The 26,348-nt window shown below is 38.3% G+C and overlaps 3 protein-coding genes across 3 annotated transcripts in view; 2 read left to right on the forward strand and 1 right to left on the reverse strand.

Moving 5' to 3' along the window:
- Nucleotides 1-251: 251 nt before the first annotated feature.
- On the forward strand, nucleotides 252-3,270 carry ZFAND2A (zinc finger AN1-type containing 2A; the record flags this gene model as incomplete). Its single annotated transcript, XM_082006629.1, has 6 exons — nucleotides 252-306; nucleotides 868-962; nucleotides 1,587-1,718; nucleotides 1,920-2,071; nucleotides 2,600-2,689; nucleotides 3,121-3,270. 6 exons carry the CDS (start codon nucleotides 252-254, stop codon nucleotides 3,128-3,130), a joined length of 534 nt encoding a protein of 177 aa, XP_081862755.1. The 3' UTR covers nucleotides 3,131-3,270.
- A 3,926-nt stretch (nucleotides 3,271-7,196) lies between these two features.
- LOC309410378 (cytochrome P450 2W1-like) overlaps nucleotides 7,197-26,348 on the forward strand; it is a gene marked incomplete at its 3' end in the record, with an annotated part of 157,354 nt that continues 138,202 nt past the window's right edge. Inside the window, 1 exon segment of the mRNA XM_082006760.1 lies at nucleotides 7,197-7,727. Within this exon segment, the coding sequence (XP_081862886.1) occupies nucleotides 7,599-7,727 (129 nt within the window). The 5' untranslated portion in view covers nucleotides 7,197-7,598.
- Nucleotides 21,681-22,754, reverse strand: GPER1 (G protein-coupled estrogen receptor 1; the record flags this gene model as incomplete). The annotated part of the gene is made up of 1 exon (XM_082006805.1): nucleotides 21,681-22,754. One exon carries the CDS (start codon nucleotides 22,752-22,754, stop codon nucleotides 21,681-21,683), a length of 1,074 nt encoding a protein of 357 aa, XP_081862931.1.

The raw sequence follows: 26,348 nt of genomic DNA on the forward strand, positions 1-26,348 counted from the left end.
CACGGCCCCGCCCCTGGCGCATGACTCAGCACGCCCCACGGCCGCCGATTGGCCGGCCGCCTAGCACGCGCGGCGGAAGGCGACGGAGGGCTGGAGGTGCCATTGGCTCGGCCCGCCGTGACGTCATCCGCGGTGGCCGGGGCGGGCGGCAGCGTGACTCAGCACGTGGGCGCGGGCTGAGGAGGCGGCAGGCGCATAAAGGCGGCGGCGGGTCCCCTCCCGTCCCCGCGGCCAGCGAGGATCCCGCCGCCATGGAGCTCCCGGGGCTGGGCGAGCACTGCTCCCAGCGCACCTGCAGGCAACTGGGTGAGTGAGCGGGGCGGGGGCCGGGCTCGCTGAGGGGGGCAGCGCTGGGGCGTGGGCAGGCTCCTCCCCCAGCGGCCCCCGTAAGGGATGGGGGGCCCAAACCCTGTACCCCGAGTCTGTGCAAGGGTGCTCTGCTTAGAAGCAGATACTAGTGCTGCTCCTGCAATCCCTCTTAAGTAAGTCTAGTAAAGGAGTGGTAGTTGAGCGCAGCGCCTCCTGTTCCCGTACGTTGTTACTGTTAAGGGACGTCTTCTAAAGAATGAAAAGATTTTTGAGTCTGGGCTTTGGATTTGTGCTTCCAACTCCTGGCTCTTGACTAATGCGTCGCTAAAGCTTTTGCATTCGAGGAGCTCCTGAGGTATTTATGGCTTGTGTTAGTCTGATGCTGTAGATGAAAAGAGGGAAAACTTATCACTCTTTTTTTTTTCTTTGTCTAGAGATAACTGGATTGTGATGACAAAAACTATTTGCTTTACAATTTGTTTGTAGTCTTTTGTGAGTATTCTCCCAGCTGTTAGCTGTGCTCCATAAGAATGTTTTCTTTTTTTATTCATCTCCCAGACTTCCTTCCTCTGAAATGTGATGCATGTGGGGAAATATTCTGTAAAGAACACATCCGTTACGATGATCACGAGTGTAGCTCTGCCTACAAGAAAGTAAGTTCTTACACATGAGTCAGGAATTCACAGTGCAGAATTGTTAAGTCATGTATAGTGGCTGCTCTGAAATTTGACCTGTGGCTTCAATAAAAGCTGATGAGAGAACCACAAGGTGGAAGTTAATGATACAGCTGAATTTCAAATATATAGAAACAGAGGCCAGTACTGTTAGAATCTAGTTTATTTCACTTGTACCACATCTTCCCAGAAAGAAGTGCTTCATATTTTAAGTAATGTATTGTGGCCTAAAACTTTCTGCAGCCCCGCTTTAAGTTGAAGGACAGCAAACATGAAACTACAGAAGAAATAAATAGAATAAGTGGGGTCAAACTTTGATCTCTTGGGCATTGAAGTGTTCAAAGACTGTAATTCCAGAAAGCCTACAAGCATATTTAAAGTCCACCTCCCAAATATGTTGCTACAAATTGATTTGGCAAAGCATGTCTGACTGCTGCTTTGGATAATGGTTTGCAGTTGCCTCTGAAGTATACCTTTAAAAGCATTAGTAAATGTGTAGAACGTAAAACACTTGTGACTATACTTCCATCACCCATGGGTAAAAGAAGGGGAAAGACAGAAAACCAATTGAGTTGGACTTTAATTTGTGTCATATGTTCTTAGAATGTGCAGGTTCCAGTGTGTCCTCTTTGTAATGCACCTGTCCTGGTACAGAAGGGGGAAATACCAGATATTGTGGTTGGAGCCCACATGGATAAAGACTGCAAATACAATCCAGCCCAGCAAAAGCAGAGGGTGAGGAAACTGCTGTTGAAGTCTAAACTGGCTGCCTAATGCTTGTGAAGTTCTCCTGACAGCAGAATGTGTAGAAGCTTGTTCTGTTTCATCTTAATTCTAAGGGTGCTTGAGCATTTGTGCTTCAGCTTGGTCATTACTTAGGAAGCTGATCACAGAAAGCAAGCAGGCATTGCCAACTTCATGTCCTCTGTTATTTAGATCTTCACAAACAAGTGCTTAAAGCCAGGCTGCAAAAGGAAAGAGATGATGAAGGTAGTTTGTGAACAGTGTGGTGGCAACTTCTGCATAAAACATCGTCATCCTCTGGATCATGACTGTAAAGGGAGCAGCCACCCCACCTCCAAGGCAGGGTAAGCTGTATTTATGGTAACTTGAACTCAAGCTGAAGTTTCAGAGCTAGTATCAGGGGTTGGTGGGGAGCTCAGACAAATAGGGAATTCTGTAAACTACTGGCCATCTCAAGAAGATACAAAGAGGAAATAGTGGCTATCTGAGGCTTAGTTTCTGAAAGTCAGTGAGCTAAGATAAAAGCTTGTCAAATGCTTGTCCAAAATTCTTGCAAGCTTACCTATGTCAGTCTCTCCTAATTGAGAACAGGCACTGGCCAACTCAAGTACCCTTTGGGATCTGGGTCTAAATACTAGAATCCTAAAGTTCTGACCAGCACCTTGAAGTAACCAAGAACAATTAATACCCTGCCAAGCCAAGTTTAAACTCAATTTTAATAAAAATCTGTCTCTTGTGGGTAGATGTACCTTCACTGTTCTGTGTGATAGGAGTGTAAGATTTGACAGATGCAGATAATTAAACTGGATGGAAGAGTGAAACTACTGGCAGTGTGCATAAGAGGTACTGAGCGTGGTTGTGTTTCTTTGTAGATCTGCAGCTCTGATGAGAGCCTCTCAAACTGCCTTCAAGTCAACGGGAGCAATTGGAGTGCCATCTAATGGGAGACTTCAGCACAACAGGTATAAGCTGTAGAAGGAGAAAAGGCAAACATTCTTTTCAAAAGAGTCTTGTGTCAACACTGTGTTGGAGTGCCACTGTCATACCTCTAACTGCTCTAGAGTTGGCAGCTGACCTTTAATTAGTGTTGGGAGTGCAGTAGAGGGGTTCTGACAGCACGAGTAAATTTTTACTTCTCTGTACTGTAGTGATTAAAATGGCTATATAGACACAAGCATTAGGACATCAAATTGTTGTAACAGCAGGCTGGTCTCCCACCTGCTCAGCGTGAGGCTTGGTCAAGTTCTGGAAGAATGGGGTGTCTTCCAAATGTGGAGGAAAGCATAGCAAGCATCTAAATTAAAAGAAATGGCCCAAGCCCTTCCCTGCTGTATCTCCTGTGACTGAATGTTTTAGCTGCGTAAGTCTTACAGTGCATTCTTATGTCTTTCAGATGCAGATAGTAGAGGCTCTCCACATCTGGATCAAACCTCTGTGTACTTGAAAGTTAATCTTGTCTATAGCTCTTTAAAATTTTCTATGCAATTAACTTATTTTTGTATTGTTTTATGCATTCAATAAACTGTCACCCTTTCCAAGCCAACTTTATTTCTTCCTGTATTTGGAATAAGGACTTTAATACTATGAAAAATACTTGGTGGAGGAAACTGGGGAATGATGGTAGGAAGAAGAATAAAATTAGTATGAAACACTGCTGCCTTTGCTTAGGTCTATGCTAAGTCTGACCTATGAGTCTCCTAAGATGAAAGTCTGAAATACAAGCTACTGTCATGTGTCTCAATCCTTCTGGAAGTGGGCTGGCACACAGTGCAGCATTCTGCTTGACAAACAGCATACATCAACATGAAGCAGGTTTTATATAAGCTGCCTCTTGGTTTCTGAATGTCACTGGAAGTACTTGATTTATAAAGCTATACCTAGTTTTTCTAGGCCCTCCCTAAGCAATTTACTGAAGGCTAGTGCTCAGAGGCATGCGCAGTATAATTCTTCATAATTTATTGCCCCTTGGATAGAAATCTAGATTTGCATGGGTATGTTTTGCAGTTGGTGAAAAAGGAAGCCAGAGAAGGTAGTGTTAACTGTTTGTGTCCTGTGGAATGAGAACGAGGCCAAAATACAGCATTGTCTAGGGAGGCTACTCTTGCTGTCTTCCTGAAAAGCTTAAACAAGTAAAGGTACAACTAATATGCTCCATCTATTATTTTCATCCGCTATCTTGGCTTTTTAAAGCTGCGTGAATATCCAACTCCTTTGCTTGAGGCCTGAAATATTGTAGGTTGATGAAATGGAAATATGCTGTTAATGAACAATGCTAATTCCCCATCTGGGATCTAAGTAGACCCTTCATCTAACTAATTGTGAGAAAAATGCCAAGGCTTACTGAGGATGTCAGGGGGTCAAGACCTCAATTTCATGTGTCATTGGAGCTGTTCCTCTGCATGCTGGAGCTGGTGGGCTGGAGTGTTGGCTTAGGACTAACTGAAGGGTAATTGCAGTCCCTTGAATCACCTGCAGCTATGAGTGCCCAAAGCTGTTCTGCTGAGGTGGGAGGATGAGTGGTCTGCATAGCAGAGAATGCTGTGTTCCTTGACCTGGGAAAAATAATCTTTGATAATACTGCAAGAGATGTGAGTGTAAGTGCAGTTAATGCATATGCTTTATACAACCTTGAGGTGTACTGCAGTTCTGCAAAAACTGTTGTGTGGCTCTTGTTTTTCTGTGAAGAGGCTTAATCCTTAGAGCACAAATGCTGTCTAAAGAGGAAATGTGTATTTATGGCCCTTCACAGGGATAGCATGTAAACAATCAACATACTGAGTTGTAGACCTTTCATCAGAGGGCAGAGATAATGTAATTTTTGGCCAACACAGAACAAAATATCTCTGCTATGCCATGTTCAATGTGATTTCTTCTCATCCAGGAGAAGTTTCTGGAGAAGGTCAAAACTATATGGAAGGTTGGAGTTGGCCAAACTGAATACGTAATGTAGGTATGAGTTACCACTGCTAATTTCAGATAGTCTAAATTTATGCAATTGTGGTCAAAATTGTGATTTGACAGTATCTGTAATACTGTGTTTAACCACAGGATGTCACAACAGGATATGTAATATTTTAGGTATGCTAAACATAGAAAACGTGCCTTCCCTATGCACATTGGAACAAAAGCTTAAATTAAAATTCTAATTTTAGTTACCACCACCTACTGATTATCCTGTGTGCTCTAACGCCGTAACTCAGGCCTAGCGCACTGCTACACTACTAGGACTTCTATAACCTTTCTGTATAAGATCTACGTGGCTGTGCGTTCCCAAACAATGCTGCGCACCCCACTGGTGGGATGGGAAGGGGGTTCCAGTGGAGAGCAGCAGCAGGTGCTGACCATGGCGTGAGGATGTGGACTGGAGGCCTGGCCTGGCTGTGGGATCAGCACCCCGCAGTGTGGCAAGGTGGACGGAGAAGAATGGCAGACGGTGTGACCCTGGTTTGGACAGGAGAAGGAAGCGGAGGTGGGAAGCTTTTCCTCTTGCCATCGGTGCATGTAATGACACAGGGAGTTGTTGCTACCGGCGTCTGCTACCACAGCCAGCGTCTCAACCCTGTTGCAGGTTGTGATGAAAGAATGGTCTATCTAGGTGTGTGTTTCTGGTAAATATTCTTGCCCTTAAATTGCCAAGGGCAAATGGAAATTTTTGCGCACATGGTATTTATAGAAAATGAAGACATGGAAACCATTCCCTAAAAACCTTGTCCCGGGAGATGTTTTCTCATCCCCTCTAACCACAGCGTTTGCCTCTTCCCAGCGCATTCCCTCAGCCCTGCTCCGGACAGCAGGTAACGCTGTCTCAGACAGGGCTGCTTTCTGATCCGCTGGCTAAAAGGAACCACCGCCATTCTCCAGAGAGCTGCACCTCGCTGCGTTAGCCGCTGGCATGGCACCCACGGGGTGATGCGTGGGCCTGCTGTGGCCAGTAGCATCCCGGCCAGTGTGGGGAGCACCCGGGCGTCATGGACAGCGCAGGGGTGCGTGCTGCCAGGTTCTGGGGCGGTCCCCGCCAGGCCCTCGGGGGTCCTGTCAGGGCGCGGAGTGATCCCTGCCAGGCCCCGGGTGTATCCGTGTCAGGACGCGGAAGCGTCTCTGTCAGTCCCGGATTATCACCCTGGAAACGGAGGGCGGGGCCACAGGACTTGCTCCGCCTCTACGTAAGAGGCGGGGACGACTTCCGAAGCGGATCTCGGCGCAGAAAGGTGACGTCAGGTGCGCCTCCAAAAGCCGGCCGAGCACTCCGCAGCACGCGTCTTCCAGGTGGGCAGTGTAAGTCCGAGCCTGGCTTTCTATTGGTCACCCAGGGGATTGGCATGCCAAGGACCAACCAAACGCCGCCATTCTTTCCTTGTAGCCAGTGAGAGGGAGGGGGCGGGCTGCGGCGCCAAGCGTGGGGCTCAGTTAAATGTGCGGAGGAGGCGGGTCTGAGAGGTGCGTGTGGGGTGGGGGTGAGGGGAGGTCGCATGTTCTGTGCCCCCCTCTCACCCTCTGGGGCCACCGTAGTGACGGTCTGTGGGGGCGGCGGGAGCCCTGGGGGGGGGTCGGGCGGCCCGGCCAGAGGCGTCGGCGGCGGTGGCTGAGGGGGTCGCTCCCCCCCCCCGCCCAGTGCAGCCTCCGTCTGTCGTCCCACAGGGCCGGAGCTCGGTGCTGGGTGTGCGCTGCGGAGGACCTGGTGGGTAGTGCTGGAGCCGGGGCAGTAACGTAGCTCTTCCCGTGAAGGGTGCTCTGATGGCTGCTCTTGAGAACGCATTGCGCAAATCTAAAAACTTCTGAGTCACGAAGTTTTAACTCCTCAATAAAAGAGAACGCAAACCCGGGGGGCTTGCGCTGAGGAGCCGCTGAGGAGATGCCCAGGGCGCGGTCGCGTTCAGGTCTAGGCCTGGCCTGGCAGGAGAGTCACCAGCCGAGGTGCCGCTGTGGCAGAGGTGCCGAGGCCGTGGGGCCGCCAGGTGGTATAGGCGATTTGTACCCACCGGTTGTGCGGGCCCAGCTATGTGGGTGCCTACCAAACTGGGTTTGTGGGTTGTCTTTCAGAACGTGTTTCAAGCGAAATATCTGTGATTGAGTCAACCGTTGCATTTTGTGCTGTTACAGAGCAAGTGACTGTGTTGGGGCAGCTGTTGAAAGCCACTTAAATCAGATTTTCTCTCAGAGAAATAATAAGCAGTTACAACTAGACCTGTCTTCAGAATCAGGTTTTCAGCAACTCCTGCTTGCCTTCTCCCTCATGTCAGTTTAAAATGAAAGATAAAACTCGAGACATAATTCTGTATGAAAATGTGATCCACATTCTATGTGAAAACAGAAAAACTTGCACTAGAAATAGAACTGGTGGTTTAAAACTACCTGTTTAGTATCAAAGTAGGCATACTTTATGCTTGTGGGTATGCGTGTATGCACACATGTATATTAATGAGGTGACTAACAGTCACATTAATGTATTTTGGGAAGAGAGAAGTCTGATTGGTGTTATCTGAGGTAGACAATTGATCAGTCAGTTCAGTGCGGTGTGTTATAACCTGCACAGCATCAGTTATGGGGGTTTACTACCAGGAGGGTCAGTGAAGCATTTTCCACAACAGAGCCTAAGAGGACAATAGGTATTGAGTGGTCTGCAGGAGAATGACATTCTCCTTTTACTGTACCTTAAATATAATGTATTCCTAAAGGAAACATGATGAAAATTCTCCAAAATGGACTGAAATTCAGTGCAGACCTGTGCTTCATGGTTAAGTAGTCACAAATAATTCTCATACCAGTGTAATTATAGTATAAATCTGTCTGTATATGACAGTGACATTTAATATAAAAAAAGGTTCTAACTGCAGTTTGGTGATTTCTGTTACAGAATAGTTCTATCTTAGAATGCCAAAAATGAATGTGGAAAAAAAAGAAAAGAAGGGAGAAAAAAGAAAAAAGCTAAAGCAACGTGTGGCCCGAAAAGGGGAGCTGGAATCAGAAACTGAACCAAAGAAAAAGAAACAAAATCTGCAGGTAGGTTCTCCCAGTTTTGACTGTTTAATTCAATAAAATGTGGATATATTATTACCTGTGATGTGACTGGTTTTGAGTTTCAGTACTGTACTATTTGATTTAGTTGCAATGGTTCCTTGGATGAGATATATCTAGAGTGAGAGTTAAAAGGAGGAGAAAAATTAAGCCAAATCTGGATATGATTGTAGCAGTCGGAGCACATGATCTCTGTTTTGTTTTAGATACTTCTGTGGAAGACAGAAAATGGATGAGAGAATGTGGGTGAAAAACAAACCAAATGGCTTTAAGTAACTGTCATATGGCAATATAGGCATAGCTTAAGTCTTCATGTGATCCTGAGTGGTTGGAAAAACATGAGAGATATTTTCTTGGAAATCCTCTTGATTTTTGGACAGACTGTCAAGTGGCCAGAAGGTGTCAGCAGCCTCTCTGTATTAATGAACGCTTTATGAGAATGAAATTAGCAATATCGAAATGTTATTTAAGTGGAAAGTTCCCTGTAAGGGTGGTTTTTTTTTTTTTGGATGGAAATGATATATAAACAGAGCAATTAAATTCTGCTGTTCTGAGTGGTTACTGTAGAATGTGGATCAAAATATGAAGTGGTTTGATCTTGTCAAGAAGTGGAGAAGGAAAGTTTTTTTTCCTCAGGAATTGTTGAAGTGATATTAAGCCATGGTCTTAAACTCTTATGTTTCCTGGCCTAACATAAAATAGATATGAAAGGTGCTTGTTACTTGATTTATCGTGAGAGGTATAGCTCAGTGGAGATCAAGTAACTAAAAGGTAGTAGTACTTGTTTTGTTATTAGACTTTATTTATGCTCATTGGCAAGAATATTTTTTGAGAGCTTTTGTACGCATTAACGTCTCTAGCTATTGCATTTAGAGTTTGTGAAGAAAAGCCAACCTATTGGCAGTAGCTATTTTGAGGTCTGTAAATTCTTGCCAGTTTGAACTCAGCAGAAATGTTCCTAAGTGGGGAAAGATTGCATCTTGGTATCAAAGCAAAACCAGAAAATATGGTGTTTACAGCTTAATAAGAGGGCATGTTTCTCCTTTCCTTTGTAGGGTGTGTATTATAGACTCCAGATTCACAGTACCAAAATTCAAGTGAAAATAATTGAAAAGGAAAAAAAGTGAAATTGAAATGTCAAAATTAAAATTTTATTGCCTGTGACCACCTGTATAATTTCACATAAAGGTGTAAAAAATCTGAAGTGGGCTTCCAACCCCTAGCACGCAGGGTCTTTTTGGACCATCTGATGTCAAGTGATATGCTCTTAGAATGCCCAAATTAGTTTTTGTTGGTCATGCAGACTGTAGGACTGTGAAAGAAAAAGCAAGTATTAAATGGGAAGAAGAATCCTTAATACTACTAGGGAACACCACTAGGCACAACAGTTCTTAGAATTATAAAAGTTGGTGTCAGTGGGTGGCTTAAATGTGTATATAGTGTTAGTTTTAGGGAATACCATATAAGGTCTATGACAAGCCACTTTTTTGGCATCAGTTTTATAAACTGTAACTGTTGATAGTAGGAAAGCATAAGTTAGTAGACCACATTTTTTTTTGTTTGAAATGGCTGTTGAGAATGAAAAATATTAAGCAGATCTTTAACCATTTCTGAAGTAAAATTGCTTATGAAAGTTGGCTATATACCAGTTTATGACTGTTACTCAGCATGTGTACTCACTGCTTTGTATGAAACAACCCAGTTAAGTCACAATGGCAGTTATGCTTTGAAATGCTTTTGGTCATCAAACCTTGTCAGCATGGAAAATGTAGTAGAAAACAAGGTAAAATTGCTTTGTATGTACAGGAAGATCAGGAGGGACTCTAAGGCTGCAGAGTGATGTGCTCTGTTCGTCTGGATGGTTCCAGAGAAGGAATTTGGAACAAAAATTAAGGCAACTGCTGGGAATGTTTATTCTGCAGCCTTACTTTCTTTATTTCTGTTACTTCAAAATAAGCTGGAACCTTGATAGATCTACACAAGTTCCTGAAGCATGACAGCTGGATTCTGATGAGCTGTGATTGACTTTTAATGCAGTAACTGAATTAAAGAAATCTTTTTTTTTTGCATTCTTAAAGTAAGGATGAGTAGACTCCAATTTCTCCTAAGGAATCTCTTATATGATGGAAAGAAGTGAAAAGATAGCTATATATTGCTTTTGGGGGGAGAGAGGTTTCACTGGTTCATTAAGTCACTTTACTTTCCTGTGATATTTTTTTTTGTCTATTCTAGTACAGCCATTTTAGTCTCCGAAGTGGAAAATGTAAATCTCTAATTGATTTTGTTATAGAGCTGCAGACAGGCAAGTTGAAATGTGTCTTAAGTGACTGGATTTAGTATATATTGATCATTCCTTCATGAAATTTGTTTCAAAAATTCTTATCAGCCTAAGACTAAAGCATTTTTTCTTGAAACAACTTGACCTTTCAGAGTAATCTTGATGTTTTATTGATTTTCATCTACTCAATTTGTTCTGTTTACATTAAATAGCAATGAGCAATTCAAGAACAATATAAATGTTTTCATGAATGATCTTACGACCACACAGCTCTAAATAACACATCTGTAGTAGAGCTGAGCAATACAAGTTTTTAAACTTAATTTGTCTGTGTGTTTTTTCTGACAGATTTTCATGATGTTACTGTTTTATTTAGCTACTTGGCAATAAACCCCACAGCTTAAACTCTTTTTTTAAAATACCTGGACATTAGTTGTACTTGTTTTTTAATGATTTTGTAGTTTACTAACATACTCGTACGTTAAACCTTCTTATAGTTGGAGATTATTCTTTTGAATTGTCACATAACATAGTCATAAAGAAAAGAGATTTAAAATGTACCATCTAGACTGGTGGTCTGAAGTTAAATACTAGCTTCTTAAATTAATTTGTCTTGGGAAGTTTTTATTTTGTTTCAGTTCTCTGAAAAAAAATATTTACAATATTGTTAAGGTGTCATCTTGAAATAACAGAAGCATTAGAAGTGCTTGTTTGCAGTTACCTGTGTCTTGCTTCTGTTTATTGATTTCTTCACCCTTCAAAATTTCAGCTGCCTTAGTGCCGCGAAGCTTATTGAAACAGCAGTACTGACACTTACAACACTGTATGTAGGGAACAACATGTTGTGGTTGCTTTGTTTATGAAGGCTATTTGAGTTCTACCCAAAATGACCTTACTATATCAAAGAATCTTTTAACCTTGTAATTTAAGGGTAGATCTTGTTTCTCCAGTGCTGTTTTCAGGGCTGTAGGCTTTCTACAGAACAGTAAGAAATTCTACGAGAGCTGAACATCTATTAGGCAAGACTCAAAACTTATAACACATAGAAAATGATACTAATTTCCTGTTCTTTCCCCATTTAGTCTAGTAAACATTGTAAATTTAAGGAAAATTACAATGACTAAGAGGCAATCAATCTTTATAAATCAAATCCCATTGTTTGTGGTTGAAGGGTACTTTAGGTAGTGCTTGTATAGTTGGTGGGTGTTTCCTTGTGTGTTCCTTGTTCTCTTCAGCATGGCAAATGGTTGGAGGAGGAGGAATCAACATTTTCCCCAGATAAAGGCAAAATCAGTGGGAAAGGAATTTAATTTTTGAGATTCCATACAGATAGTACAAACAATGGCAAATAAACAAGTAGCTCTTGGTGTTTCTTTAATCAGAGGGCTAGTGTGCAGGTGCCCAAACAGTAAGATCTGTTTACTAAATGGAAAATGGCAAGATTAGTAGGAAAAGGGTTTTTCTGTTCAGCTCTTTGGAGGTTATCATAAACGCCAATAAGGAGTACTTAAGCTAGTATTATAGCAAAGCAAACCACAAAAAATGATTCTTTAAAAAATTGTTTGCTTGTAGTGGTGGGAAACCTCATAAAATTGTGTTTAAGCAGTGGAGATAAACACTTTGGCATGAGATTGGTGGAATAGCTAGGAATGCTACTTTGAGACAATCTCTAATGTTGCTTGTAATCAGGTAACTGGGATAGTAATTTGAATGTTTAATGAATGCAAACCAGACATTCCTGCTACAAAACCTATTGAGCAGATACTGTAAAGCTGTCATTGGAAAGTGTATTTATTTATTTGACAACCCACTAATTCATACCAAAGCCTGTTGTTGAAATAATGAGTTGTGGATGACTTGCAAACAAACTCAGTAATCCTTTATTGTGCCATTAATTTATTTTTTAATAATGGGAACATTATCTTGTAACCATCAAAATAACTTGTTTTGTATTTTCCCATCCTAAAAAATGCCATGAAGTTACAACTTAGTGTGATGTTGCAGGATTTTCTTCCCATTATGAGGCTACTAATAGTAGCTGTATCTTATATACATTAAAAATATATTTTTGAAACTGCTTGTGTTGCAATTCCACTATCAACTCTTCCTGGATTTGTTTAATTTTGCTTTACTAGCTTGATCCCCTGTTGCATGCATTAGTGATATCCATGGTTATTACCTTTTGTTTGTTTAAGAAATACGTAGAAAACCAATTTTAAATATTGGAACAAAGAAAATAAATTCCAAATGTTCACTTTATTTAGCATAATCTCCTAAAATATGACTCTTGTGTTGAGTATTTTTTTTTACCATTTTTAAAATCTCTAACATGCAAATAGGATTTTGTCCATGTTATGAAGGGGACACAGTCTCTCATCCTCCCCCCCCATCCCTCCATCTCCCCCCATGCCTTGAGGTAAGGATACATCAGCAGTTAGCAGTTTACTGGTGATAAAGAGGGGGTGATAGCTATTTCACAAAATGGCAAAGTTAAATGTCAGTATGGGTATTAGTGTGCTCTTGTTAGTCTGCTGGTTTTGATCAGTCTGTAATTGAAATGTTGGGCCTATTTCTCTTTTTGGGCTACCTTTCAGCTGAATGTTTATTCTTGTTTTATTTGCCTCTTTGTGCAAGTGAGAAAAAATACAAGTTTGCTGGCCCATTGGGTTCTGATTGTCTCACTGCAGGATGGCCTTCTGATAGTTGAAAAAAAAAAAAACCCACAAAGCTATAAACCTATTTGGCATTTATGACTTACCGTGTGACCTCTTACTTGGTTTGTCTGCTTTCTTATCATCTGTGCAATAGTTCTCAAATTAGGAAAAAGAAAATTAAAAAAAACCCCAAGCTTTGAGGGCAGCTGCTTGTGGGACTGAAATATTTGTTTCCTGCTAACACTTCTTCATCAGAATATTGATAGAGTTGCTTTAAATTATTAAATTAACCATATATTTATTTATTTTGTAAGAGGTAAATTTGATTGTGACACCATATAGTGTTTACAGAGAATAGTAGGCCTTTTGTAAACAGACATGTCTAAGAAGGTACAAAATAGTGTCTGAAATACGGATATGCATAGATTAAGCTGAATAATTTCACATTCCTTTGAAAATTATTTTTGTAATGGTAGGAATAGATTTCCCAGGAAAGAGTATTCACAGCTGGGAAAACAGTTGCTACTTTGAAGATGGTTTTCCCAGGCGAAAGGCTCACGTCCCCAACTGTGTTTGGTATAAACAATATGTGGTGTATTTCTTACTTTTGTTTAAAGGAATTGTGCATTTTTCATTACATATTAACCAGCAAGAGTTTCATGCTAATTCTGGGTATTTGCCTTAATCCGTATAAATTCAAAGTGAATTCCATAATTCTATTAATATAGCCATGGTATTAAAGTGGTGGGGAGTTTGGTGGTGAAACACAATTGTCCTTTCTTTACTATTAAGAGGGGAAATTCTTCCTTCTTTTCCTTGACATTTCCTCTCAGCTCCCATTCTTTACTCAGTGGTGAGACCTTCCTTGATGGTTCTTGTTAAGTTTTCAGTATAAATCCCTGCTTTTGTGACTTAGTTGCAAATATTTTCACAAAATTGAAATTCAGCACAGGATTCCCACTTCTGGGCTGAATTTGTTGAGTAACAGTCTTCGAGCAGTTGTTGAAGTAAGGAGCAGAGGCTAGGTCTGCTTCACTGCGTGTTGCCCAGCTCCAGTCCAGAGAGAGCACTGTTTTCTGTACTTTGTCAATTATGATTTTTTTTTTTCTGTGTTAGTATCTTCTAACTTATCATGGAGAGAGGCATCATAAATGAGAATTGCTAGAAAAGGCCTAAATTGCTGAATATAGAAAATTTGGCACAAAACCTCAAAATATGTATAACTTCAGTTAAAAAAAAGAAAAAAGTCCCATTACATGTTTGAATTCACAAAACACAATCCACTTGGCAAGAAATTAAGTTGTAAGCTTGAAAGGATAAATGTTTGCTACCTTCTGATACAGGATAAAGAGCAGAAAAATGGGCATTTGAAGGCAATTGTTCTTGACAGGGCTTGGCGCTTGAAAGTGTGTACAGTATAACATATTAGTGCAAGCCTGATCCTTGTGGATTTGTTACTTCCTCTCTATTGCTTCTGGTATGATTTTGTTAATGTTAATTTGTTCAAAAAAACCTAAAATGGGACAGATTTGGATATTTAAAATATGTTAATTCTAAAAAGCAGCAGCTTCCCTGTCCTTGACAGAATGCTGCTGTGTTTTTAAAAAACTTGAGAGTCTGGTATAAGGATTTTCATAAAATACAAATTATTGTGTGTTGGTGTAACAGTTTTAAAAATAAAAAAACCCACAAAGCATTTTGGAGCAGATAAAAGGGGGATGATGGCTGCTTCCACAGTAAGAATGAAAAACTTGAATTATTTCAGCAGAAGTTTCCTCCTTTAAAATACCTTTTGTGATCAGATGCAATATTGTGAACCACATGAAAGATTAGTGTATATTTATGTATGTTAATAAATTACAGCATAGATAAAATGGCTCTTTGGTATTAGAATAAAGCCACACAGATTAATAAATACTTGGAAAATGCTTGTCTCTTACATCCAACAGGTAATTAGAACAAAAAATTAATCTTTTGACTTTTAGAAGCGGCTTGAAATAACAAGGGTACAAGCATGAAGGTATTTGACAGGGGAGCCTCTTGCTTAAAGAACAAGACTCCACCTTTGATTGCATTTACCTGTTTCTAATTGAAACCCACAAGAGTTCTGTAGGACATCAAACGGAGGATCATCAACCAATGTTTTATGAAATCTCTCAACATTTTCTTAATAATTTGCATCTGCAAAACAGGCCATTGCAAACAGCATATATACACAAGGGAAGAGAAGGATCTGCTCCTACCATTTTACAGTTTGAAACATGTCAAAACTGTTCAGAGAAGGTACCAAAAACTTAGAGCTGCATTGCTTAAATAGGCGCAAAGAGCTTATATAAGAGAACAGAAAAACTTAAGTATGCGGATAAAATACATGCTTTTAATAACTGTCATTCTATCCTACCTTTACATTACGTACTGAATAATAAATGGGAGTTACTCATATTTACCCACTTGTAAAATAATTAGGTGGTTACAGAACTGTTACACTGAATTGCAATACAAAGCTTATTGAAATTGGTCATGGCCTTTTTGTGGACTCAGGAGCCTTCATGTACCTTACTGGTTGGTTCTTTTTTCCAGTTACCTTTGGAAGAGACAAATTTTTCCTATTTTATTATGAAAGTCCCATCTTTCATGGCTATTCTTACATCCAACTCTGTAGCTCCATGATTTTTCTACAGGCATTTTTAATAAAATTGGGGGGGGGGGGTTGTTTGTTTTCATGATAAAAGTTTACCATGCTTCCTTTTAAAACATGGTATCTTCTTTACAAAGATTTGTCTAGATTAAGTCATGGTCTAGTTTGGGCTCAGAATAGGAGAGGCCGATTGTCCTGATCCTATAGGTCTTGTAATAAAATCTTCTGGCCAAGACCCAAAAGGTCTCAATAGCAGTGAGTCAAGAAGAGCACAAATCTAGCAGGGGACAAGGACTGTTTTCCAAGGAGCCTCATGGGCCCCTTGTTACGGGCTGAGCATGCAGTTAGGTTCTGTGTGATCTGATGTCAACTTTAGCAGCACCTCCGCCAGCAAGTTTGCACTTCTGATTGCATGACACTTCAGCAGTGTCATGTGTTGTCGGCCATCTTTACATTAGGGTAAGAAAATAACACGTCATGTTTCTCACTGTTATAAGAGTATTAAGCTTTTAATATCAGAAGTAATTCTTCTGACTTTATGTATTTGAAAGCCAAGCAAGTTTATATATAAAGTTCCCACAGGCGTTGCTATCTGTATCTTCTTCCTGTCTTGCTACTCAATAATCAGATGGATGTTTGGAATATCATCACATCATTTAAGTGTGCTCTGTCCTTGGTTTCTCTCTCAATTTGCTGTGTGCACTTCACTCATAACTAAGTACTGGAACACAAGAGTTAAAAGGTTTCTATAGTCAGCTAAAGGCTATTTCTTTTTTGTAGTTCTGAATGGAGAGAGAACAAAAGGAAGAAAATCTTATTTGCCATTATATTACTGTTTCTATCGAGAGAATGCCCAGGAAAAGAAATGTTTCTGCTGCTGAAGCAGAAAACAAACCTATCTGCACCACTATTAGGCAATTCTACCACTGAGCTCTTTCCGTAAAAAATAGCCTTAACTCCAATTTCTAAGGATAATATAACAATATTACAATAATTTTCCTGTTTCGCTAGTATGTCTTAGTTTTTCTGAAGTCCTTCCAGAAAACACAATCCATGCAATTTGGAAAGGTTTTAAGGCTTTTCAGTGATTTTTTTCTTTTGCAGGTCAAGTGAGGTGGGACTTGTAAGCAAAGTTGCTGCTTTGGAAAGGCTTGCCCTGCTACATTAAATATTTCTCTAGAGTAGGTATATTTAAAAAGTTAGGTTTTACTTTTGGTAATGAATAGGTCAGTAGTTTGTTAATTTAGAACTTAAAAACTTCTGTATATACCTGTAGCAGAGTGGTTGAACAATTTGAGAAAGTAGGTTGGAAACTTGAAGATGGTTTTTATCACTGGGGTCGAACAACTTCGAAAGCCATTCTGAACACACAGGTTACTTTGTGAGACTCAAACAGTCATCTTTAAATGTTGTAGTGGAATTCACTGGAATGTAAAATAACTGAAGTAGCATGTAAGAGACTGAGTTGAAAGTAATGAGCTGATCCTGCACTGTCTGAAGTCCTGAGAAGGTAGTGCTTTTTTGTTGCCATCTTGGGTGGCTGTTTATTCTTAGCTCCTGGCTGTGTCATGCTGCCATATGATGAAATGGAAGTCTAAAAGGAAGCCAAAAGGCAAGGTCTAAAAGTTTGGTGTATCATATGTCAATGTGGAATAAATAGTTTGGACAATACTGTCGAAGAAAGGACACCTAAATTATAAATATGAATGGAAGGTGCTCAGATTTTGAAATCCAGTGTGTGTCTCTAAAACGCAGCACAGGGCATGTACCACAATATACCTCCCTGACAGCAGAGCTTAAGAGTATATAGAAAAGGTGGTCTGTATGCATGTCTTAAAAATTACTTGTTCCCTATCATCTGTTGTTGCAGGTTTAACATTAAAAAAAAAGTGTAATTCCAAGGTGGAAATGGCTTATTGGTGACTTATTATTATTATTATTATTATTATTATTATTATTTGTTTAATTTCTTAATGTAAACAGTCTCTGAACAAGGAATGGCTAGGTCTAACTGTGTATTGATGGGCTGCTGTAGATGTAAATGGTAATGTAAGCATAAACTTCTATTCAAAAAATATAATTCAACTGATTGAGTTAATTAATTTGTCCCTATGCTCCTCTATGATGAAAGTTTGAAATATTTGTCTGATGGTCTGAATGGGTAAGGTAAGACTTCTGGAGTGGAAGGGAAGGATACTGTCCCTTAAAATCAAACACGTATCTCTGTTGTTTTCAATCAAAATCAAATTAATTCATTGGTTCACCTTCAGGAATAGCTATTAAAATTCAAACCTGCCTTCTTCATACACTCACTTGGTTTTCCTACTTAGCAGAAACAAGTTCAAATGGAATTAAATTATAATCAGTGTTGAACCTGACATGCTTTTACTTACAGTAAACCACTTTTTAAGATGTTTTTTAGCGTGGCAATCCTAACCATTTAAAATTGTCCAGACAACCTTTTCCCTTTTGCAATCTTAATAAGCATCTGAAAGAATACAGCAAAATCCTTACAAGGTCAAAAAAAAATCCGCTAGCTTCTGACATAACTTGATGGCTGGAAGAAAGATTAGAGCCTGCACCGTACAGCTAGTGAATTTTGTTTAAGTCCGAAATTCTAAAAGCATTTTCGTGTTAAAACTTTGTGCTCTTTTTTTTTTTTAAAGCTTGCCTGTTTGCAAGTTTAGTGGAATGGATTTTCTATGCCAGATAAACCATTTTCAATTAATAATATAAATATCAGATTACATTGGGGGTATATAAGATGAACCTGTATCTTTTTAATTCAATAGAAACAATATTGAAGAAAACCATGTTTTAAGAATTCTGATTTTTTTACTTTTTTGAAATTTATTTTCTAGTGTATGTTGTCTTTTGGAATTGGTGGATTGACTATTCTGAATGCTAGTGTTCTGATCTTCTGTGGAGCCAAAAGGAGGAGGGAGGGGTGACTTTTCTTGCATCTTGCCCGTATTATGTCAGTCTTGCACGGAATGTGGGATCGCCTGACTCATTGATTCAAATTCCCTGTCACATGCCCTCACATCATGTAATGCTTTTCATAAATTAATTAAACTTTATCTTTAGACTGACTGACTTTGCTTTTTCTAGATGTCGATGTGTTGTGCCTGCACGGTTTGTATTTAGTGTATCTCCTAAAACTGTCAAAAGGAAGCAAAGTTACAGCATCTCTTTAACATGTTAAAATGGTCTCAGATAACTATTTTTCTCATATCTTTTTACACAGCTGAGGGAAGACTGTAGCTTTCAGTCGCATCAGGTTCAGACTGATTCTAGTTTGTGCTGTTTGGATTTATTTTATTTCTAGATATAATAATATAATAATAATAATAATAATAGCCTGTGCATGCAAGACTCTTTTTTTGTGTTAAGGTATTACTTTCAAAAGCAGTTAACAGTTTCAGGGATTTTTTTTCCCCTGTGTGCTTTTCCTAATACTAGACTTTTCTTGTCTGGAGACTTAATACAGACTATTGTAGCAAAGACTGTAAGCATCTGTGATAAAAAGGTTTTTGAATCTTTTGGTTGTCATCAGTCCAGCATTTTAGAAAGGCATACAGAATCGTTTTGCTTACAGATGATAGTGCTCTTTAATGTTAAAGAAAGCACAGGTCTTTTTGGTTCATGGATAAGCCATGCTAACAAGTTACTGCAAGATGATGGGTTGCAGAAAGCAAGTTGTATATATACATATGTGAAAGTTGTATGGCATTTTTTTAAATATTGCATTGTACATTAAGAGTAACAACAGTTACTGTTAAAAAGAAACAAACATTTTGGGAAGAAGTGTGCTGCTTTTTCACCTGGGAGACCCCTTTTTATTTAATGTAAGTAGTATGTTTAAATTTAGTCATTTTGGGCACAGTTCATAAGCTTGTACCAGAATATCAACAGTAGGAAAGTCATCAGGTGGTTTAGATCTGTAATTTGGTTTTAAACATGCAATAGGTTGTTTCAGGTTCAGTAAATACTGTTTTCTTCATACTATAGTAATCAGATCTTTCCTAGATTTCACTGTGGTATCAGGAAATTACTGAATACAATCATGCAGAAACAAACTATTTCATAGTATGTATGAGCAGGCATTTGCTGCTACTGTCTGTTTATTATTAAAAGCTTCTTCAGCAAAGACACTTTCTTGATTTGTTATCTACAGTGGTGATGAAAGGGCTTCTACCACAGCCTTGATCAAAAAACAGATTCCTATATTGGAAGGAAGGAAGGAGGAGGGGGAAGGAGTTTACTCCTGTAAAAACAAAATAAGCAACAACTACAACTGGGAAAGTGTATTCCTGTAACCCAAAATAAGTTATTTATTCATGGCAAGTGTCAAGATTACACAAACCTAATACATTTGTAATTTCAGAAGATGTTTTACTTAACAAAATTGCACTGCCAAGATAATTATTCATTCATTCAGTTCTGTGTTGTCTGAAATAGCTGTCTTTGGAGGTGTGATTAATGTACGCTGGCAGTCAATAAAATATGAGTAATTGTGGCTAATTCCAAAAGTGAAAATAACGAGGAAAAAGGGCTATGTGTGATGTAGCACAATGGTGTGAGATTTCTTGCTAAGTGTTGTTCAGCAACTCATTCTATGCAGAGAAGGCATGGCAATGCTTGCATCTTTATTGGGAGAAGACATATTTGGTGTTCAACAGGGAAGATGTGACTAAATGACATTTTTCCTTCGACTGTGATTAACAGTCACTTAGAAATAACTGGCAGTTGCTGCAAACTCCAATCTGCAGTTTCTGTTTCAGTTGCAGTAATATCTAGCTATCTATTTCAAATTCAGCCATTGTCTCGTGGCCTTTCTGTTTATAGGTCAGGTCTTTTGTGGCCAAAGCTTCCAATACAAAACTCTAAGTATTTCGTGAGAAATATGAGTGGAATCATTGTTTTCACTGTTTTCTTTATTGCTTAGTAACTTTAGTCATTGTTTTAAGTGTGTATGTTTAAAAATCCTTTAACATCCGTTCATGTGCTAATTAATTCATATACGACACTTGAAAATAGGATAAAGTATCTTATTCTGCAGCGTTCTGGTGCTTAAGTCAATGAGCACAGAGGTGAAATGAGTTTGTTCAGAGATGCACCAAGTGATGTTTTAATGATCTTGCACACTAACCTCTAGGAACTTTATAGCTTCCTCTGTAAGTCCAGCACTAACCTGTGCTAAACATCAATCAGATTTAAAACCCAATTACTTTCTAGAAGAAATTAAAAACTATTCTTTTCAAGTATGTGGTGCTAACGTTTGTTTTCTTAGTATAATTAATCTTCAAATGAACAAAGCAACCAACATATTTCTTAATCTTGAAAGGCCAGGGTTTCTGGAGGTGGGATGGATGGTGCAGAACGTGCCAGTCTGATAATAGCTAATCATGCTCCCCGTTACGTAAGTTCTTCCTTTCGAAAAATTGATGTTTCTGTCATAAGCAATTTTCATACTTTTTGCAGAATGTGACTTTTTTTTAAAGCCACAGCATTTTGTTCTGGCAGTCAAAGTAGGCCTGCTAAATGTAAAGATATCTCATGCAACATGCATTTAAATCTGAAGGCAGATATGAATATATGTATATGTGCTCTGGCACTTTTGACAAAAGGCCCAATTATGTCTGCCCTAGGAAAGATTGTCTTGGGCAATACTTAAAAGACAGAATGAAGCATTACAATTTGCTTCTGTGAAGTTCTTTGAGATGAGCAACACAGTTACAGATGATTTCAGTTTTGATCAAGTACTGATGTAAACAACAGATCACATTTACGAGACCAAAACTCACCGCCGTGCTAGATTATATAAAGATTTAAAAAAGTTAATTGTGGAAGACATGCTAGAATACAGTCACGATAGTACTATGTAGTTCTTCTAAGCAAAGTAATTTATCTTAACATATTTGGATGAAAAAAATCAATGTTTTCTGCATCTCCACATCAATACGTTGTAATGATTTTTCCCCACTGTTACGGCAGCTTCATTATTCCAGTGGAAGTACCTTATATACACCAGCAAAGTAGCATCTCTGATAATCAGGTTACATCTAGAGTCTTAACTTGATAAAATTTTCTTCTGTATCCTCATTCATACATGTATAATACAAAATAAAGCTCCTTCAGTGCACAGCTTTTAATAATCCTGTTCATAATTAAATATAAATCTGACTAAAACATATTCTTCTACATTAAAGTCTTGTCATAAAAACATTTTGAATATAAACCTTCAATACTCACTAGAGCGATACAATATATATACACATGAACACACTTTTTTCTGTTAGTAGCAAGCATTTTGTTCACTATTTGCACAACTTCACAGGCGTATGCTTAATACAACCACTATTAAATCAGACTTCTGATTGCTCATTACTGTCAGGAATGACAGACGTTACGGCAGCCTGACAAAAGCGATGTAATGTTGACATTTTTGTTTTCTGTTCAATATACAGTCGCAGTTTGTCTCTGAAGGTTTCCCCTAGAAAACTGTAAATTAAGGGGTTCAAACAGCTATTAGAAAAAGCTGCTAGGTTCACAATATGTCCTGTTAAAGGGTAATCATGTCTGAAGGATGGGCTGCTTGAAGAGACGGGCTCGCTTTTCTTTTGAAGAAGTTGAACACTAATGAAGACATTTTCGGGTAGCCAGCAGATAAAGAAAACCAAGACAACAACAAAAATCATTCGAAGAGCCTTTTGTCGCCTCAGACGAAGGCTCCTATGCTTATGTGCTTTTATAAGAACTCGAACAATTAATGAGTAACAAAGACCTATGATCACAAAAGGGATAATAAATCCCAAGGTTATTTCTAGCCACTGGATTTCTTTTACATCTGCAAAACAAAAATAGACCTCTCCGGTGTGTTGTAAATGCACAGCTGTAAATGGAACTAGTGCTGCAGAAATAGATGCCATCCATATGAGACCACAGCTTAATCTAGCGTGTTGCATAGTGCGAAATATGTTGGACCTCATTACTTTTGCCAGTGCTATGTATCTGTCAAAACTCATCCATGTCAGAAAGAAAATGCTGCTATACATGTTGATCTGAAGGAACAAAGACATAAAGGTACAAATAATAGTGATATCATAATACTTTTCATCAAGATTAAAAACCTCGATGAGAGAATCAGCAACTAAAATGAGATCAGCTACTGCAAGATTTATGAAGTAAAGGTCTGGAATAGTCATTTTTTCACGAAAGCTTATGTTGACAACCAGTATCAGAATGTTTCCTACAAAACCAATAGGAAAAAGAAATATTGTGTAAAGACATGATAAGAAAAGACCAATAACATATTGTTGGTGTTCTGATTTATCAGCCAATCTAGAAGATATGCTTTCATTACACAAATGTGATCCACTTAGGTTAAAAGTTGTGCTGTTACATATAACAGGGGATATTGAGGCAGAATAAGTTTCCATGTTTAAAATATTTGCAGAAAAGGTATTAGTATTCACAGTTTGGTAATGCCAAAAAAATCAGATTTTTTTTTGTTTTCAACTAAGTTCATAGTAAGCATTTTGATTGGAATGGAAAATGATGTATACTTTTGTATAGAAAACTAAAATTCTTTCAAGTCAAATTAATTAGACTTACAATTGCCTGAAATGTAACAGTATGCATAGTAATTTCTTAAGTTTTTTTTTTACAGGACACTATATACATTGCAAATGAGAGAATTTGCAGTTCCTGTATGCCTTAAGATCATGGAGGAATCTTTTTACCATTATGGTTACTTGGACCTCTTTAACAAAAGCTTTTCATCAACAGTGTTTCTTCATGCAGGTTGGAAGGTAGTAGAATTTTAGCTCCATTTGTTTTCTTTTAATAATCAATGAACATCCTTGGACCTGCAATTTGCAAATGGAAAACCATTAATCTTGTTGCTCCAGCATTGTACCATATGCTTCTGCTAACAACAGACACAGCTGAGGCTGTAGGAAACATCATGTTTGAAAACCAAACAAAGGTTCAGTTAAAATAATTTAAATTTGTTCTAGATGATAATATATTGTGAGGGCAGAGCTGTTAAGATTTTGTGTACCCTTCAGGGATTCAGTATTGGAAAATGTAGAAATATAGAAGAGTTTAGTCTACTGAAAAAAACCCTTCATTTTTAATATATAGATATATATTAAAATATGTATTTATTTCATCATCAGCTTGTTAAACTATTAAGTAGCAGAGTCTGTGGCTGAGAAGGCAATGGAGGTGAAAAGCAGTTGGTTCCTTCTGCTTTCAGGGGGAAGGAAAAGGCAAACTTTAGAGATGGAGACAATACAAGCAGCATATTGATTTACACCAACGTTATTATACTCAATTTGCTTTTCTCTGACTAATTATGTTGCACTGACTTCCGGATAGGAATGGAAAATATCAGTTATCTGATTTGTTTACTTACAAATGTTGAATGCTATGGACTTGAAGCATTGCTAGAAGTTTATTTAAAAGAAAAAAAACAAACTAGAGACACCTCAAACAAATAATACAGCAAGAAAATGATAATCCAGGGTATTTTGTGTTACATTTTAAATATTTTTAATTGCTTTAATCTTTATCTTCCTATCTATTGATTTTTAATTACACTAAAACATATAAAAAAGTTAAATTGTTTACTAGTAAAATTCAGATATATTTCCACATTTTAATGACTTAAATCCTGCTGATGTACAGTCTGGGGGAGAAAAAGGAGCAGACCACTAACGGAGTAGGAGTGTTAGAATATTTTCAGTCAGAAATACAGCTCTGAGTTTGCTTAAATATACTTAAGCAATCATAATTAGCTAGCAGATAGCTAAAGATTATCTGTTTCAAAGCTTTTATTTTTCAGTGAAATAGGCATGAGTACACAGTTGCTGTTGCTATGTTTTGACGTATTTTCATAATGTATATCTTTATGCTAAAATATCCATATGAAGTTACACTTAATTCAGGAAGGTTTGGTGTTTGTTTCAAGCAGCTACGGAAGTCAGACATGAACTGTTGTCTCTTATGTAACATCCTTTTATTTTTTAATAAGGCAGTAAACTGCTTTAAATATAATAAAAGATATGTTAACAGTCTAAGCAATTGATTTTAAAAGGTCGGTCTGTGGTCAGATTTTAATTACATCTGAAAGGCCACCAAAAGCCAAGCAATTACAAGCATTACAGGTAACCATGTACTGTGAAACTCTTTATTTTACCTTAATTCCATTTCTCCAGAGCTGATTTTCCTCCCGACAACAGAAGGCTGGTTCTTGCTCGGGTACACGCTTAATGGATGTGTCAACTTCGACTGTCGTGTCAGTAAAAACTTGTATTTAGGTGTGCAAAGCTGCAGTGAATGCCACCTGTTGACGATTCAGCAGTAAAAAAAATATAAAAGTCTATTCTGTTTTAAAACGTCTTAAATAAAGGATAGTTTACAACAGCAAAATGCAGATCTTGCTGCATGTCCTTGGCAATAAAACAAGCTTTATAGATTCCCAGGGTTGTTCTAATTTGTGTGCAGTTGAAGTGCTGCTGAACAGCCTTATAAGGCTACCATTAACCCTGTTTCTGCTGGTTTCTTTTTTACTGGAACTAGTCAAGCATCTCTTTCGTATTTGTCAGTTTTATTTTCTCTCATGTTCATTTTAGCCTCCTTTCTGCCTCTAGCATTGTTTACAAATTATATAGTCCATTCAAACCTACAGCTCAGCCGATCAATAATTAAGAGATTTATTTGCAAATTGTAACTAAGCATATTTTACACAGGTATAAAGCAATAATTACTGTTATATGTGGTATTTTTTAAAAAGCCTCTGGACAATCTAAAGAGAAATATTAGATTGAGGGAAATGTAGCAGCTGAGAAGGGTTATTTGCTAAACTGACAATATATAATATTTCAGTTTTCCTACCTTCAAGTCGATCCCATTTTGTCTGTTTGTATTTAAATTTTCAGGTATACATAGTCATCCTCACACTTCTTAGAATTGCTCAGCTCAAAATCACATGGATAAAATTACTTTGCAGAGAATGTGGAGCCTCAGTCTTACATAAAAACACCAGTATTGCAGGTGGAGTTTTGCATTTCATCTGTAGGGGGGAAAAAACTACTTGCCATTTCCAGAAACACCACCTACTGGTGGCCAGAAGTCTTAGAATGGAAAGAAAGTTAAACTTTTCTTTCTCATAAAACAGAAATATTTTACTTGAGTAAGTAGCTTTTTGTGATTGTATTGATCCAATACCTGAATTTTAAGTGCGATTAATGGGTATGCCGTATATCGATGCAGCATTCTGCTACTACTGGAGAAAGATGAATTGGATATCAGCATTTAGGATTTCACGAAGCCATTGTTACAGTTTCAGAAGTGTGGAGTAAACAATTAAAATGCCATTATAATGGATATATTACATCTATTACAGTGGTCAAATATTTTTAGGTTATGAAAGATGTCATCTGTAGAAAAGTGAAGCAAAAGTTCTTACACAAGTAGCTTTGGGAGTAGAAGGCACTTCTGCTGTGGAGGCAAATATATTATTTGCTTATTTCTTGTAATGTGGTGTGCATAGAAACACAGGATTTTGGCAGTGTTACTAAAAATGTTTTTAAGATGCTCTTATGTGATGACTCTTTGTAAATAGTTTTGGAATAAATTATTATTTAGCTTAAAAGAGAGTTTGTGCAAATTAGTGCTGGTAAAGAGTCTCTGAACAGGAGACTTCCACTGTGTGGAATGGCTTTCTGGAGTGTCTCCCTGCAGGGTTATGAGGACAGAGAACCTAAAGTGTTTTGCTTTGAGAAATGTACAAATATGATTGTGTTATAGGACTGGGATAATTGTAATGTTAGAAAATCTTGTGATACCAGCTTTGAAGGTCTTAAGTTTTTACTGTCCTAAAAAACAGGATTATAAAGAGTCTTTATTGTTGTTTGTTGATCATGTGATTTTTGATGTACTTAATTCTGTCCTTCAGAGCTTTCACTGATCTTGTAAGGGCCAGAAGGATTTTTCACTTTTCTTCATGCATAACGTTAGCTTCTGGG

Source organism: Phaethon aethereus (genome assembly GCF_964289735.1).
Source record: "Phaethon aethereus genome assembly, chromosome: 15".
Taxonomy (NCBI): Eukaryota; Metazoa; Chordata; class Aves; order Phaethontiformes; family Phaethontidae; genus Phaethon; species Phaethon aethereus.